We start from the raw sequence: 13,457 nt of genomic DNA, 5'->3' as shown, positions 1-13,457 counted from the left end.
TTGAGTTGTATTTATTTAAATTGTGTTAATTTTAACATGGTCACATTCCACTATGAGACAAAAGAAATGACTACATTGCTGTAAGTAACCATGCTACTGGGACATTTAATATACAGTAGGCTGTATATTCGTGTCCAATATAGTATCTAATAATAGTGTCTCAACCACAGGACTCATAATGCAGCCTAGCTTGTCTCTATTCTTACTTGAAATGTTAGGTTCCCTATAAGGTTAGGACCCCGGAGCAGAGACGTACAGAGACAGGAGAACGGGAACTGAAGACTTCTTTAATAATACGAGCAAAAACAGTCCAAAACAAAGCAGGCAAAAGGAGGCAGGAGGCTGGCTGGCAGGAGAAACAGAGCGACGGAGAACCTGGAGACTGGGTAGCCGGGGAACAGCATGCAGGGAGAGAGCATGGAATAATCTGGCACAGAGTGGGTGATGAACCGGGTGTTTTAAACTGGCTTAATGACTAATGGGCTGCAGGTGGGTCAGGCTGCCAGTGCTGCACCACGCCCCTGCCACACACACAAGCTCTGCAGGGAAAAACAGAAAAAAGGGAGGGGGAACAGAAAGAGAACAAAAAGTGCAACAAACAAAACATACAATTCAAAACCATAACAGTACCCCCCCCTCAAGGGACGCCACCTGGCGGCCTACCAGGCTTGTCCGGGTACCTAGCGTAAAAGTCATTAAAGAGTGCAGGGTCCAAAATAAGGGAGCGAGAAACCCAAGAGCGCTCCTCAGGTCCATACCCCTCCCAATCCACCAAGAACTGGAAACCCCGGCCTCGCTTCCGTACATCCAACAGCTGCCGGACAGAAAATGCAGGGTGATTGTCAATGATCAGGGGGGCCGGAGGGGCTTCGGCCGGAGGGCAGAGAGGGCTAGTGGAGACAGGCTTGAGGAGTGACACATGAAATGCTGGGTGGATATTGAGGGACGGCGGCAGCCTTAGCCGCACCACACTGGGGTTAATGACACGGTCAATGACGTAAGGACCAATGTACCTGGGAGTAAGTTTCCGGGACTCAGTATGGAGAGGAAGATCACGGGAAGATAGCCAGACCTGCTGACCGGGCTGATACTGGGGGGCTGGAGAGCGGTGAAAATCCGCCAGTCTCTGGTTACGGGCCGCCGTTCGGGTGAGAGCTGCCCGGGCTTCACGCCAGACTTGACGGGCCCGCCGGAGGTGCGCCTGCACCGAGGGAACGGCCACCTCAACCTCCTGTGCAGGGAAGAGCGGAGGCTGGAAGCCATTAGCAGCCATAAAAGGAGACATACCTGTGGCCGAGCAGATCAGGGAGTTGTGGGCATACTCAACCCAGGGAAGGTAGGCAGACCAGGAGGCTGGGTGATGAGAGGCCACACAACGAAGCGCTGCCCCCAGATCCTGATTCGCCCGCTCAGTCTGGCCATTAGTTTGTGGATGGTATCCAGACGAGAGGCTTGCCGATGCCCCCAGACTCCGGCAAAAAGCCCGCCACACTCTGGAGGAGAACTGCGGGCCTCTGTCAGACACCACATCCTGGGGAATGCCATGCAGTCTGAAAACATGCTGAATGAGCAAGGCAGAAGTCTCGAGGGCAGAGGGGAGTTTAGGTAGAGGGATGAAGTGGACCGATTTGGAAAAACGGTCAACCACAGTTAAAACGGTATTGTTACCTTCTGAAGGAGGGAGGCCAGTGACAAAGTCCACAGCAATGTGAGACCAGGGCCGGTGGGGGATAGGAAGTGGGTGAAGAAGCCCAGCAGGAGCGCGATGCGAAGCCTTACTGCGGGCACAGACTGAGCAGGCAGAGACGAACTCCTTGGTGTCAGCAGACATGGAGGGCCACCAGAAACGTTGACGAAGCAGAGCCAGGGTCCGATGAAAACCAGGGTGGCATGCCACCTTGGAGGAGTGGCCCCACTGGAGCACCGGGGACCGAACAGGTGGAGGCACGAACAGTCGGTTGGGCGGGGCACCCTCGGGGGCTGGATGGTCCGTAAGAGCCTCCTGGACCAGCTGCTCCACCTCCCAACTGGCTGCTCCCACCACACAGGAGGTCGGCAGGATAGTGTCCTCAGCCGGATCCTCCACAGGGGAACAGAATTGACGAGAGAGGGCATCAGGCTTGACATTCCTGGAGCCGGGCCGGTAGGTGAGAGTGAAATTGAACCGACCCAGGAACAAGGCCCACCGAGCCTGGCGGGAGTTGAGTCTGCGGGCGGAACGGAGGTAAGACAGGTTTTTATGATCAGTCCATACCACAAAAGGATGAGTGGAACCCTCCAACCAGTGCCTCCACTCCTGAAGGGCCAGCACCACTGCCAACAGCTCACGATTCCCCACATCGTAATTCCTCTCCGCAGGGGATAGACGGCGAGAGAAGAATGCACAGGGGTGCAGCTTCTGGTCCGAGGCGGAGCGTTGGGACAGGACCGCCCCCACACCGGAGTCAGAGGCATCCACCTCCACCACGAACTGGCCTGCGGGATCAGGATGACACAAAACAGGGGCAGAGGAAAACAGACTCTTCAACTTAACAAAAGCAGCTGCTGCTGTGGGTGACCAAACAAAAGGTGACTTGACAGAGGTCAACCTGGTGAGTGGTGCAGCTACTCGACTGTAGTCACGGATAAACCGACGGTAAAAATTTGCAAACCCAAGAAATCTTTGTAGCTGCTTTCGTGTGGTAGGAACAGGCCATTCCACCACGGCCTTAACCTTAGCGGGGTCAGACCTGATCTGCCCTTCCTCAACCACAAAACCCAGAAAGCTCACAGATGAAACATGAAATTCACACTTCTCCGCTTTAACAAACAGCCTGTTCTCAAGGAGTCTCTGGAGAACTAGCCTAACATGTTGCACGTGTTCTGAAAATGAACGAGAGAAGATCAAAATGTCATCTAGGTACACAAAAACAAACCTGTTGAGCATATCACGCAGAATATCATTCATGAGACACTGAAAAACAGCAGGTGCATTGGTTAACCCAAATGGCATGACCAGATACTCAAAATGTCCCAGAGGAGTATTGAACCCAGTCTTCCACTCGTCCCCCTCCTTTATTCTAACCAGGTGATAGGCGTTGCGCAGGTCCAACTTGGAGAAGATGGTGGCCTGATGGAGGGGAGCAAAGGCAGAGTCTAAGAGAGGAAGGGGGTACTTGTTCTTGATAGTAATGTCATTCAAGCCCCTGAAGTCCACACAGGGACGAAGAGTCTTGTCCTTCTTCTCAACGAAAAAGAATCCCGCCCCCATAGGAGAGGAGGACGGACGAATGAGACCAGCTGCTAGTGAATCAGAAATATAGCACTCCATGGCCTCTCTCTCTGGCCTGGAGAGGTTATAGAGCTTGCGGGTGGGATAGGGGGCACCAGGGAGCAGGTCAATACAACAGTCATAGGGTCTGTGAGGCGGCAGGGACAAGGCACGGTCCTTGTCAAAAACCTCCTGGAGGTCATGATATTCACAAGGGACTGAAGCGAGATCCACAGGTTTGGGGGGAACCAGAGGACTGGAAATAGTGTTGGGGATGGCTGAGTGCAAACAGTGGGAGTGACAAAACAAACTCCAGTTGGAGATGGACAACGTAGACCAGTCAATATGTGGGTTGTGGAGCTCGAGCCAGGGAAGACCTAAAACTATAGGTGAAGCCGGAGAGGAAATAAGGTAGAGGGAAATAGTCTCCTGGTGATTACCAGAAAGTAACAGGGACACTGGGGCAGTGCGTCTAGTGACACGGGCCAAAAGTCGACCGTCCAGGGCTAGGACGACTTTGGGCTCCGGCAATGACTTGGTGGGAAGGCCAAACTGGGTAGCTATGCCAGAGTCAATGAAATTATCATCAGCGCCTGAGTCTACCAGCACCTGGAGAGGTATGCTACTCTGTGCCCATGCAACAGTACCCTTAAGCTTAACGCGTCGAGAGGGGGATGGAGAAACTGCAGAAAGGCTCACCAGCATCCCCCTTACGACTGATGAGCCAGGTCTTTTGGCCGAACGGGACAGCTGGTGAGGACATGACCCGTTTGTCCACAGTAAATGCAGAGCTTGTTCAGGAAGCGCCGCTGACGCTCCGCTGGGGAGAGCCTCATCCTCCCCAACTGCATGGGCTCCCCATCACTGGAGGAGGATGAGGCAGCTGGGTGAGAGGGTGGCACCAGAGGCGGACAGGAATCCATGGGAACTGGGGTGGGGGGAGACTTGAACAGAAGGGAAGGGACCTTCTGGCTAACGACCCTGTCCCTGCATCTTTCTCTGAGACGGTTATCAAGACGGATGGCTAAGGAAATAAGTTCCTCTAAAGAGGAGGTCTCATCCCGAGCAGCTAGCTCATCCTTAAGTTCTTCACTTAACCCACGTCGAAAAACCCCCTGTAAGGCCCTCTCATCCCACCCACTTTCAGCCGCGAGAATGCGGAAGTCTACAGAGTAATCTGCGACTGAGAGAGATCCCTGGCGCAAGGAGAGAAGTCTATTACCGGCTTCCCTACCCTGAAGAGGATGGTCAAAAACTCGACGAAATTCGTCACTGAACAACTGGAAAGACTGCCAGGATGGTGAGCCAGCTTTAGCCATGGCCACAGCCCATGCAGATGCCTTCCCAGAAAGTAAGCTACAAACAAAGGCTATCTTCGACTTTTCCGAGGAATAGGTTAACGGCTGCTGGTCAAATACTAGAGAACACTGGTGGAGAAACTGACTACATGACCCTAAACCACCTGAGTACCTGTCTGGAGTGGGGATAAAGGGCTCACGGGGATGACTGGGCAGGGTAGATGAAACAGCTGGAGCAGGAGAAACAACAGGAGGATCCTGGGTAGGAGCTGGAGGTGGCAGTGTGGAAAGCTGAGCGGAGACCTGGTTCAAACGGTTGTCCAGCCGAGTAATACTTGCGGTCAAATGGAGTAGTCTGTCCATAATTTCGCTGAGGGCACTCTCATGTTGCCCAACACAAACTCCTTGCGCAGTGAGGGCTTGTCTTACCCTCTCCATCTCTGCGGGGTCCATACTTGGCCAGATTATTCTGTTAGGTTCCCTATAAGGTTAGGACCCCGGAGCAGAGACGTACAGAGACAGGAGAACGGGAACTGAAGACTTCTTTAATAATACGAGCAAAAACAGTCCAAAACAAAGCAGGCAAAAGGAGGCAGGAGGCTGGCTGGCAGGAGAAACAGAGCGACAGAGAACCTGGAGACTGGGTAGCCGGGGAACAGCATGCAGGGAGAGAGCATGGAATAATCTGGCACAGAGTGGGTGATGAACCGGGTGTTTTAAACTGGCTTAATGACTAATGGGCTGCAGGTGGGTCAGGCTGCCAGTGCTGCACCACGCCCCTGCCACACACAAGCTCTGCAGGGAAAAACAGAAAAAAGGGAGGGGGAACAGAAAGAGAACAAAAAGTGCAACAAACAAAACATACAATTCAAAACCATAACATGAAACCCCTTGCTCTTTTTACAGAAACCGTTAAATGTCTCAAAACCATATATTAAATTCTCCACAATCCCTCACAAATGTCCTTATACTGAACAATCCATGCTCAAAAACTGAAAAATTCTCATAACAAAGCAAAGCTGTGTTAACAATAGCACACATTAAGGTAATTAAAAAAACAAACAAAGTAAAACACACAACCATTTGGTACTCAAACACAAAACAATATTTTCATATGTTGGTAACATATATTCAAATTGAAAATAAATTATCAAGTAATATTTAAATAAATGATTTTACAAAGTTACTGTCTAGAGACCAAGGACACACCAAGGAGAATCAATCATCTATCAAATCCATACACTTCACGAAACCAAACATTTCACGCATTTCCTGTTTTCATTTTAATATATAACCTTCTGTTAACCTTTTTTTAACAGAAGACCAACAAGATCTGTCCTTGTTTACTGCCTGTTAATTAATTGTGTTCCTGTGGACATGGCCCTGAAAAAAAAACTTAATCATAACATAAATCTGGAATGTTTCTACTTTTTTGTGTGTGATCAACATTTTTTATTGTTCTTTTGCTCTAGATATAGACATCATACGTGAAACATTAAAGAACAATACCAGCAGTATAACATGAAACTTAGTGCCCCACCCACCCACCCAACCACAGCGTATCCCATTATCTGGTTTCTAACATTTTCCTTTAGTTACAGTTAAGCTAACAAATGTTAGCTAGCTGATAACACAGCCTTTCATTTCCATTGTTGACTTGGCATTTCATCATCAATATAAAATGTCACAATATATCTAATTTTTAGCAAACACTGGTGCTCAGTCATGAGCAGTGAGACAATGGGTTGCCTTTCCACCTGGATAAAAAGTTGAACCTCCTGATTGTCATTTTATAATTTGCATACTGAATATATGTGTTAATCCGTTGAGGTTTTGTATCTGTATGTGGTGGTTTCCAACTTAAAGCCAGTAGCTTTTTTGCAATAGTGATGCACGTTAAGAGAAAATGTCTATTCAAATACATTAATTTTAAAGAGGAGGTATCATTTAAGAGTGGCATAGTGGCACAGTTGTGGCACAGTTACATCCAGTATATGTAGTAGCACAAACCTCACCACAAAAAAGCCCCACATCCTTGCAATCCCAATGCATATGCATGCAAGGACCTGCAAATCCATCTGGGCACAAGGTGCACTTTCATGAGAGAGGTAAGTCCTATTGATATTGTTGAAATTAATCTGCTGATGATCTGGGTTTTTAGAAGCAATGACAATCACAGACCATATCTCATCCCTGTAAAGTTAATCCTCTCCAATGTAGTGATTCAGCTCTGTAGTCTATGCATGTATAATAGAGAGAGCTTTATATGAAATAATCTGTAAGAGTGAATATAGTTGAGAAACCAAACCTGTTTTTCACCCTTTGCTGTCCACAATAGAGTGCATGGGATGGGTCTTCAGCGGAGTGTTCCGTAGCACATCGTATGTTTTCATGGACAATCGCAATTGGAGATACAGAAAAAAGAATGAACTAGGTAAATTGTAAGAAAGTCTCAGATTATTAAAGTTGTTTATCCCGTTGTCATTATAAATGTGAAGAGAAGAGAATAGTGTTATTAAGATGCAGTTTACATGTACTGTTAGATTCCTTCTCAGCAAGACATCATACTGAGAAAAGGAAACTCATTATGGGGCCAAGCCAAGTGCTTTGGGGTTTCGTACAAGTACAAAAGTCAAACTGTTACTGGTCTCAAGACAAATGACCAAGAATAATGTTTAAAATTAGGAACTGAAAGGCCACCTTCCTGAGAGTTGCCCCCTCCCGAAATAAATTTAAACACCAAGGAGTGAATTTTATCCCAGTAATCAGTCGGGGGCAGTAAAGGTAGCATGTAGGAGAAGAAACGTATTCGTGGTAGTATCTCCACCTTAACAATTGCCATGTGAGTTTGTAATGATTTTGGGAGGTAAGGCCATCTATCAAGATCTGATTCACTTTTATTATAGATGCCCTGAAAGTTTTATTAGCAATACTAACTAACGAGGGAAAGATGTCCACCCACAAGTACTTACACCGTTGAACTTGAATATGTTGGGATATGTTGAACTAGGATCCAGTTCTGAGTGTAATGAAAATAATGCTAATTTTGTCAACTTAATCTTTATAACCAAACAGGGAACTGAATTCTTCAAAACCATCCAAAATATGAGGTAATGAGGTTGCAGCTTTGACAAAGTATGAAAATATGTCATTGGCATAAAATGAACTGGAATTTAATGCGTGATCAGACAGACTTGGATGATATAGTGCCATTAGCATTATATAACAATTTAATTAGTGTAATGAATTGGAACCCAGTTGAAAATGTTGCAAGACCTTCCATAAGTATTCCCATTCTATATTTACATTTATATTACATTTACTCATTTGGCAGACACTTTTTTTTTAATCCAAAAGTGGCTTACAAGCGAGGGATATGTTGAATTTATTATAGCCCGTCAAAGGCCTTTTCTGCATAAAGGCCCAACAGAGCACATGTGGAACCTATCTTTGGCAGTATGAATTACACAGAGTAGTCCAGATGCTCCCAGTATTAATCCCAGATGAGGGAGACAAAAAGCTGTAAGGGACTTAGGAACGTTCCTCCAGACCATACTCCTAACCCTAACCCTAACCCGATATAATGGCATACCAACTTATGGGATTCTGCTCTATCAAGCACAGAGGTTCGATGGCGGTCAGCAAGGCGTTGGTTTGGGGCTGCTGAGCAGAGGAGGGCTGACAAGAACTCTCTGCAAATCCAGCAGCAGCAAGAAAGGTTAGCCCGGACTGATTAAACTGCTACTTCTTCCTTCTGAGCAGTAAGAGGGGAGGTTGCCATCCCAAACATACCTGTACCAGCACTGGTGAGTAAATTGTAAGTATATTCGGTCCAGGGAAACTGAATGCTCCCAGAGGCTGGATGGGGAGTGGTGACGCAACGCAGTGCAGTCTTCAGATCCTGGTTGCCCATTTGTCTGGGGTTGGTACCTGGAGCAGAGGCTGGAAGAGCCCCTCAGGGCCTGACAGAAAGTTTTCCAGAACTGGGACAGTAACTGTGGACCCCAGTCAGACACAATATCCCGAGGAATGCTGTGGGGTTTTAACACATGAAGGACTAGGAGGTCTGCAGTCTCTGAAGTTGAAGTTTTGGTATTACCTTATGATAGAGCTAGGCTGGTGACAAAATCCACTCAATATGCAATCAGGAATGACTGAGAACAGATTACCTGGGTCAGGATGGGTGGGCTGAGCTTCCCAAAAGAGGGTCTTGAATGCCCAGCAGACTGAAGCAACCACAGAGGAAAGAGGGAGGATGGTTTCAGGGTCAGAATGCAAATTTTCTGGAGACACTTGAGAGCATCAGGTTTGGTTTTTCATGAGCCTAGGTGATAGGTGAAGGAAAAATTAAATCTCCCCAGAAAAAATGCCCACTGGACTGGAGTTCAGTCTTTTGGCTGAGCGTAGGTAAGAGAGGTTTTTCACGATCTAGCCATACAATGAAAGGCTGCTCTGCCCCCTCCAGCCAGTGCCTCCATTCTTACAATGCCAAAACCACTGCTAATAACTCACAGTTTCTCACATCGTAATTGCAGTCTGCTGGGGATAGGTGCTGAGAGAAAAAGGGCATTGGTTTAACTTAGGCCCTACACAGACCTGGCATTAACACATGTCTTCAGTGATCTGATCACAAGTAATCAGCTCACACATGTACGTCAGTTCACACCTGACTTTAAAATGCGTCACCAATTTTAAGCCTGATCTTAAATGTACAGACGGTTTCTGCCTCCCAAACCCAGACTAGCAGCTGGTTCCACAGGAGAGGAGACTGCCCCCCATTCTGCTCTTAGAAACTCTGGGAACCAAAGTAGACCTGCCTTTAGAGAGCGGATTGACCTGTTAGAATAATAGGGAACTATCAGCTCTTTGAGATACGATGGTGTCTGACCTCTAATGTCTTTGTGGGTGAGGAGGAGGATTTTAAAATCTATTCTGGATTTTATAGGAAGCCAATGTAGAGAAGCAAACACAGGAGAGATGTGATCTATTGTCCTAGTTCCTGTCAGTACTCGTGCTGCCGCATTTTGTGTCAACTGGAGGCTTTTCACTGAGTTACTGGGACATCTTGACAATAAAGAATTACAGTAGTCCAGTCTAGAGGTAACAAATACATGGACTAGTTTTTTAAGGGGGGTGTTTCTAATTTTCACAATGTTGCGCAGATAGAGAAGGCTTTCCTATAGACTTGTTTTATGTGTGAAGTGGTTCTTGTGCTCTGGTTAAAATGACCCCAAGTTGTCTTATTGTAGCACTGCAGGCCATGGTTATCCCATCCAGAGTAAGTATATTATCAGATAATGTATTTATGAGGTGTTTAGGGCCAAGTACAATAACTTCAGTTTTTTCTGAATTTAGAGGTAAAAAATTGTTGGTCATCCAGGTCTTTATTTATGTCCTAAAGATATGCCTGAAGTTTGACTACCTGGTTAGTGTCACCTGGCTTTATAAATAAGTACAGCTGGGTGTCAACTGAGTAACAATGGAAATTGGTCTTCTGTTTCCTGATAATAATGTCTAAAGGAAGCATATATAGGGTGAAAAGTATTAGTCTTAGCACAGAACCTTGTGGAACTTCATGACTACCTTTTGTGTACATAGAAGAGTCATAATTAACACAAACAAACTGGAATCTGATAAGTCTGACTTAAACCAGCCTAGCGTGGTTCCTTTAATGCCAATAACATGTTCTAGTCTCTGTAACAGGGTCTTGTGATTGATGGTGTCAAATGCAGCACTAAGATCTAGTAGGACAAGTGCGGATTGTCTGAGGTCACGAGGAGAGCATTGGTTACCTTAACTGTTTTCTGTGCTGTGATGGACTCTAAATCCTAACTGAAAATTTTCAAAACTTTGTGTGCCTTTTTTTCTGATTAATTTCTCATTAATTTTGAATATGTTTATCTCCCCATTCTGGGACAGTAGTCTCTACTCTATATAATATCAACACATACTGACAGGCTTTGGGATGGATATATGTTTACGTATACAGTATACAGTGTACATAAACATACATACATTTATATGGGCTAAACATATATGTCACTTTATGTTTCTGTCATAACTTCTAATAGAGTTCATATATAATTTTACATGTTTTTATTTTGTTTTATATGCACAGATATTTCATATATGGAAATTCAATACAGTAGTATACATATATTACATTTGCGTATGGGAGGCTTTACAGGGGCTCACAGACAAGGAGCACTCAATTGTGCTGTGTTACAGTGATGGTAGACTGGTCAAAACAACATATTGTGCAAACTGAGCAATAAAGACTTATTTAGACTGAGTTGAAAAAAATCTGCCCCTTGATGACAATGACCCATGTCTATGTAGGTCTATTTTCAAAAACTTTCAAGACCGTGATATAAATTCCTCACATTTTTTAAAATCCGTCGATTTCTGTAATATGCACTGATATGGTCTATAATATTTTCAAGGTATCAATTTGCATAATAAGCACTTTTATTCAAACATTTATTTTCCTAATAATAGTTTATTTCCTGATAATATGTGTATTACTGCCCATACTTAAGCAAGGGATCTAACATCTTTCACATCTATGAAGTGTACCAGTAAGTCATGCCAGAAGCTCTTATTATGCACTTCAATGGAGCAATTCATTTTGAGGTCAGGTTGGGACTCGTTTACGGAGGAGTCGGGCAACATTACTGAATCTAATCATTATCAGGTTGGAGCAGTGAGTTCGGTCTACATGAGCCTATGCTCAGGTGCTTTGGGTTAGCTGACACCGGGCTCATGAGCATCGGAGCTGCTGCCCGTGTAGAGCTGGCAGCCGGAAGCTGTGATCAGCTGATGGAGGAGGAGCTGAGAGAGAGGTGAGCCATCTTCCCCCGGCAGACTGATACACTCCGATAGAGCTTGGGCGAGAGGGATACGGGATATCATCTGGGGATCCCGGTGTCAGTTGGAGGCAGAGCCGAGTGAGAGACGCCAGGACAACCGGTGTCAGTCGGAAAGGGAGATATCTGAAGGACTCACAGTATTTCTGCACCAGAGCTGATGGAGGAACAAACCAGCTTTTAACGTCAGACACAAGACTCCAATACAAAGAACGGAAAACATTGAGCTAGGAGTGGGGATTAATATCGAAATATAAACCGTATGTAACCTGCGAAAATGCATAAGTCCAGAAGGTCTGCGATATAAATAAGCATGTGATCCATAGGTGTTTAGCAACCCCGGTAAATGTAAACAAACAGCTATTCAAGCTAGCTCAAGTTAGCCGATTGGGGGTTAGCTTTCTACTGCTAGTACAGATAGCTAATGTCAGGTAGTAGGACCAGAGCAGACCGGAGGTAAACCGAACCGAATAAGCCTGACTTCGGTTTGAAAACCAAATTTAACCTCAATTTAGTAGTCCTCGGCGAATGACAGTTGTTTGTGTTATCTCAATATTCAGTTATTAGCACAATTAGCCTCTGAGCTAATGTCGGCTAAATGGTATTTGCATTAGCTGCCCAGGATAATAACATTACAACTAGCACTGTCAATGTAGAACAAAGAAGACATCTGACTATACCAACGCTGCGTGTGTTTTTAACCTCGCTTCGTTCAAAACATTTTGCTTTGAGAAACATTAAACACTCCGAGGTTCGTATAATCCAACAATAGATCATCTCAATATCCAGCGCAGTCCAGCTGATTGGCTGAAAAGAGTAGGACGTCGGGATGAAGGAAAACAACTTCATGACTTAAAGATCTAATCGCATCGCTGTGTGAAGCTGTGTGCTGTCTTCGCCCTCGTCGCTGCTCTGTGAGAGGGGATTTTCAGTCTTGCACGCTGCTTTTTCGGGATGTTTGACTGTAACCGAGCTTAGCTGGTGATTTCGGCTCGTTTGTCCTCTCAGTGGCAGCAGTAGCACGGTCAAACAGGAGAGCACCTTCTGTTCAGTGTTCAGATTGATAGGCTGCAAAGGGAGCCACAACTCAGCCCGGCAGCATGGAGTGAGCCACTTCTTTGAATTGAATATATAACAACCACCCCTAAAACACAGGAGAAGTTGCGTGTAGACACTTGGTAATTGTACCTTCGTTGTGAATATCTTCTACAGACGACTTACAGAGGACCACCGCCTTGTCAGAGTGTGTATTATGTAGCTGTGTTGGAGGGCCCAGCGGTAAGCCTCTCAGCTGTGTTTTGGTTGCTAGTGGCCTCCCCTCCCCCAGTCTTGAGACTCTTGATTCTCCCCGAGTGGTGGACACTGTTCGCCGGGTTTCCACTTGATTTTTAGACTGAAGAAAGGCCGTGGCCTCAAGTCGCAGTCCTCTGGACTCCGAAGCAGTTAAAAAGTGGATGTAATGGAACTGATGTTTGCCGAGTGGGAGGACGGGGAGAGGTTCTCCTTCGAAGACTCGGACCGGTTCGAGGAAGACTCTCTGTGCTCCTTCATCTCAGAGGCCGAGAGCCTCTGTCAGAACTGGAGGGGATGGAGGAAGCAGTCTGCTGGACCCAATTCCCCTACTGTCAAGATTAAAGGTTGGAGAAGGACACATGTACTCACACATACACCTCCATTCATTCTGAACACTTTCTATGAATCTCATAATGAGTGTGAAAGACTATGCTGTTATTTACAGGGTTAACAGGGCATTGGCAGTTTTACCTGTTGCTGTTATTGGAAACCTATTATATATCATTGTGATATATAGTACGAGTTATAGATGAGTTGAGTTCATACAGTAGAGAGAAGTACTTGTTAGTTTAGTCCTTTAGTTTGGTAGTTTGGTCATTTGAACCCTGTGGCTGCAGCTGATATTATTGCAGCTCAGTAAAAAAAAGTCCTCCACTCCATCAGGTCCACCTAGGTTGGTCAGTTCATTACTGTGCATATGTTTCAAAGCAGGACTTGCATATTAGTCACTGAACTTTTTCAGATTTAAGA

The 13,457-nt window shown here is 45.8% G+C and overlaps 1 protein-coding gene across 3 annotated transcripts in view; it reads left to right on the top strand.

Moving 5' to 3' along the window:
* The first annotated feature begins 11,168 nt into the window (after positions 1-11,168).
* The window catches only part of zswim8 (zinc finger, SWIM-type containing 8), a 32,490-nt gene continuing 30,201 nt past the window's right edge, over positions 11,169-13,457 (top strand). Inside the window, exons 1-2 of one of the 3 annotated variants that reach the window (XM_071481619.1) lie at positions 11,169-12,519; positions 12,627-13,051. In XM_071481619.1, the coding sequence (XP_071337720.1) occupies positions 12,874-13,051 (178 nt within the window). In that variant the 5' untranslated portion in view covers positions 11,169-12,519; positions 12,627-12,873. Of the gene's footprint in view, positions 13,052-13,457 lie in introns of all 3 variants that reach the window. The other 2 variants (XM_071481618.1, XM_071481620.1) reach the window with 2 other exon arrangements.

This window comes from Trachinotus anak, unplaced genomic scaffold (genome assembly GCF_046630095.1).
Source record: "Trachinotus anak isolate AG129_WGS33_773 ecotype Australia unplaced genomic scaffold, CSIRO_AGI_Tana_v1 ptg000007l, whole genome shotgun sequence".
NCBI classification, from domain to species: domain Eukaryota; kingdom Metazoa; phylum Chordata; class Actinopteri; order Carangiformes; family Carangidae; genus Trachinotus; species Trachinotus anak.
This window is presented reverse-complemented; position numbering and strand designations above follow the sequence as displayed.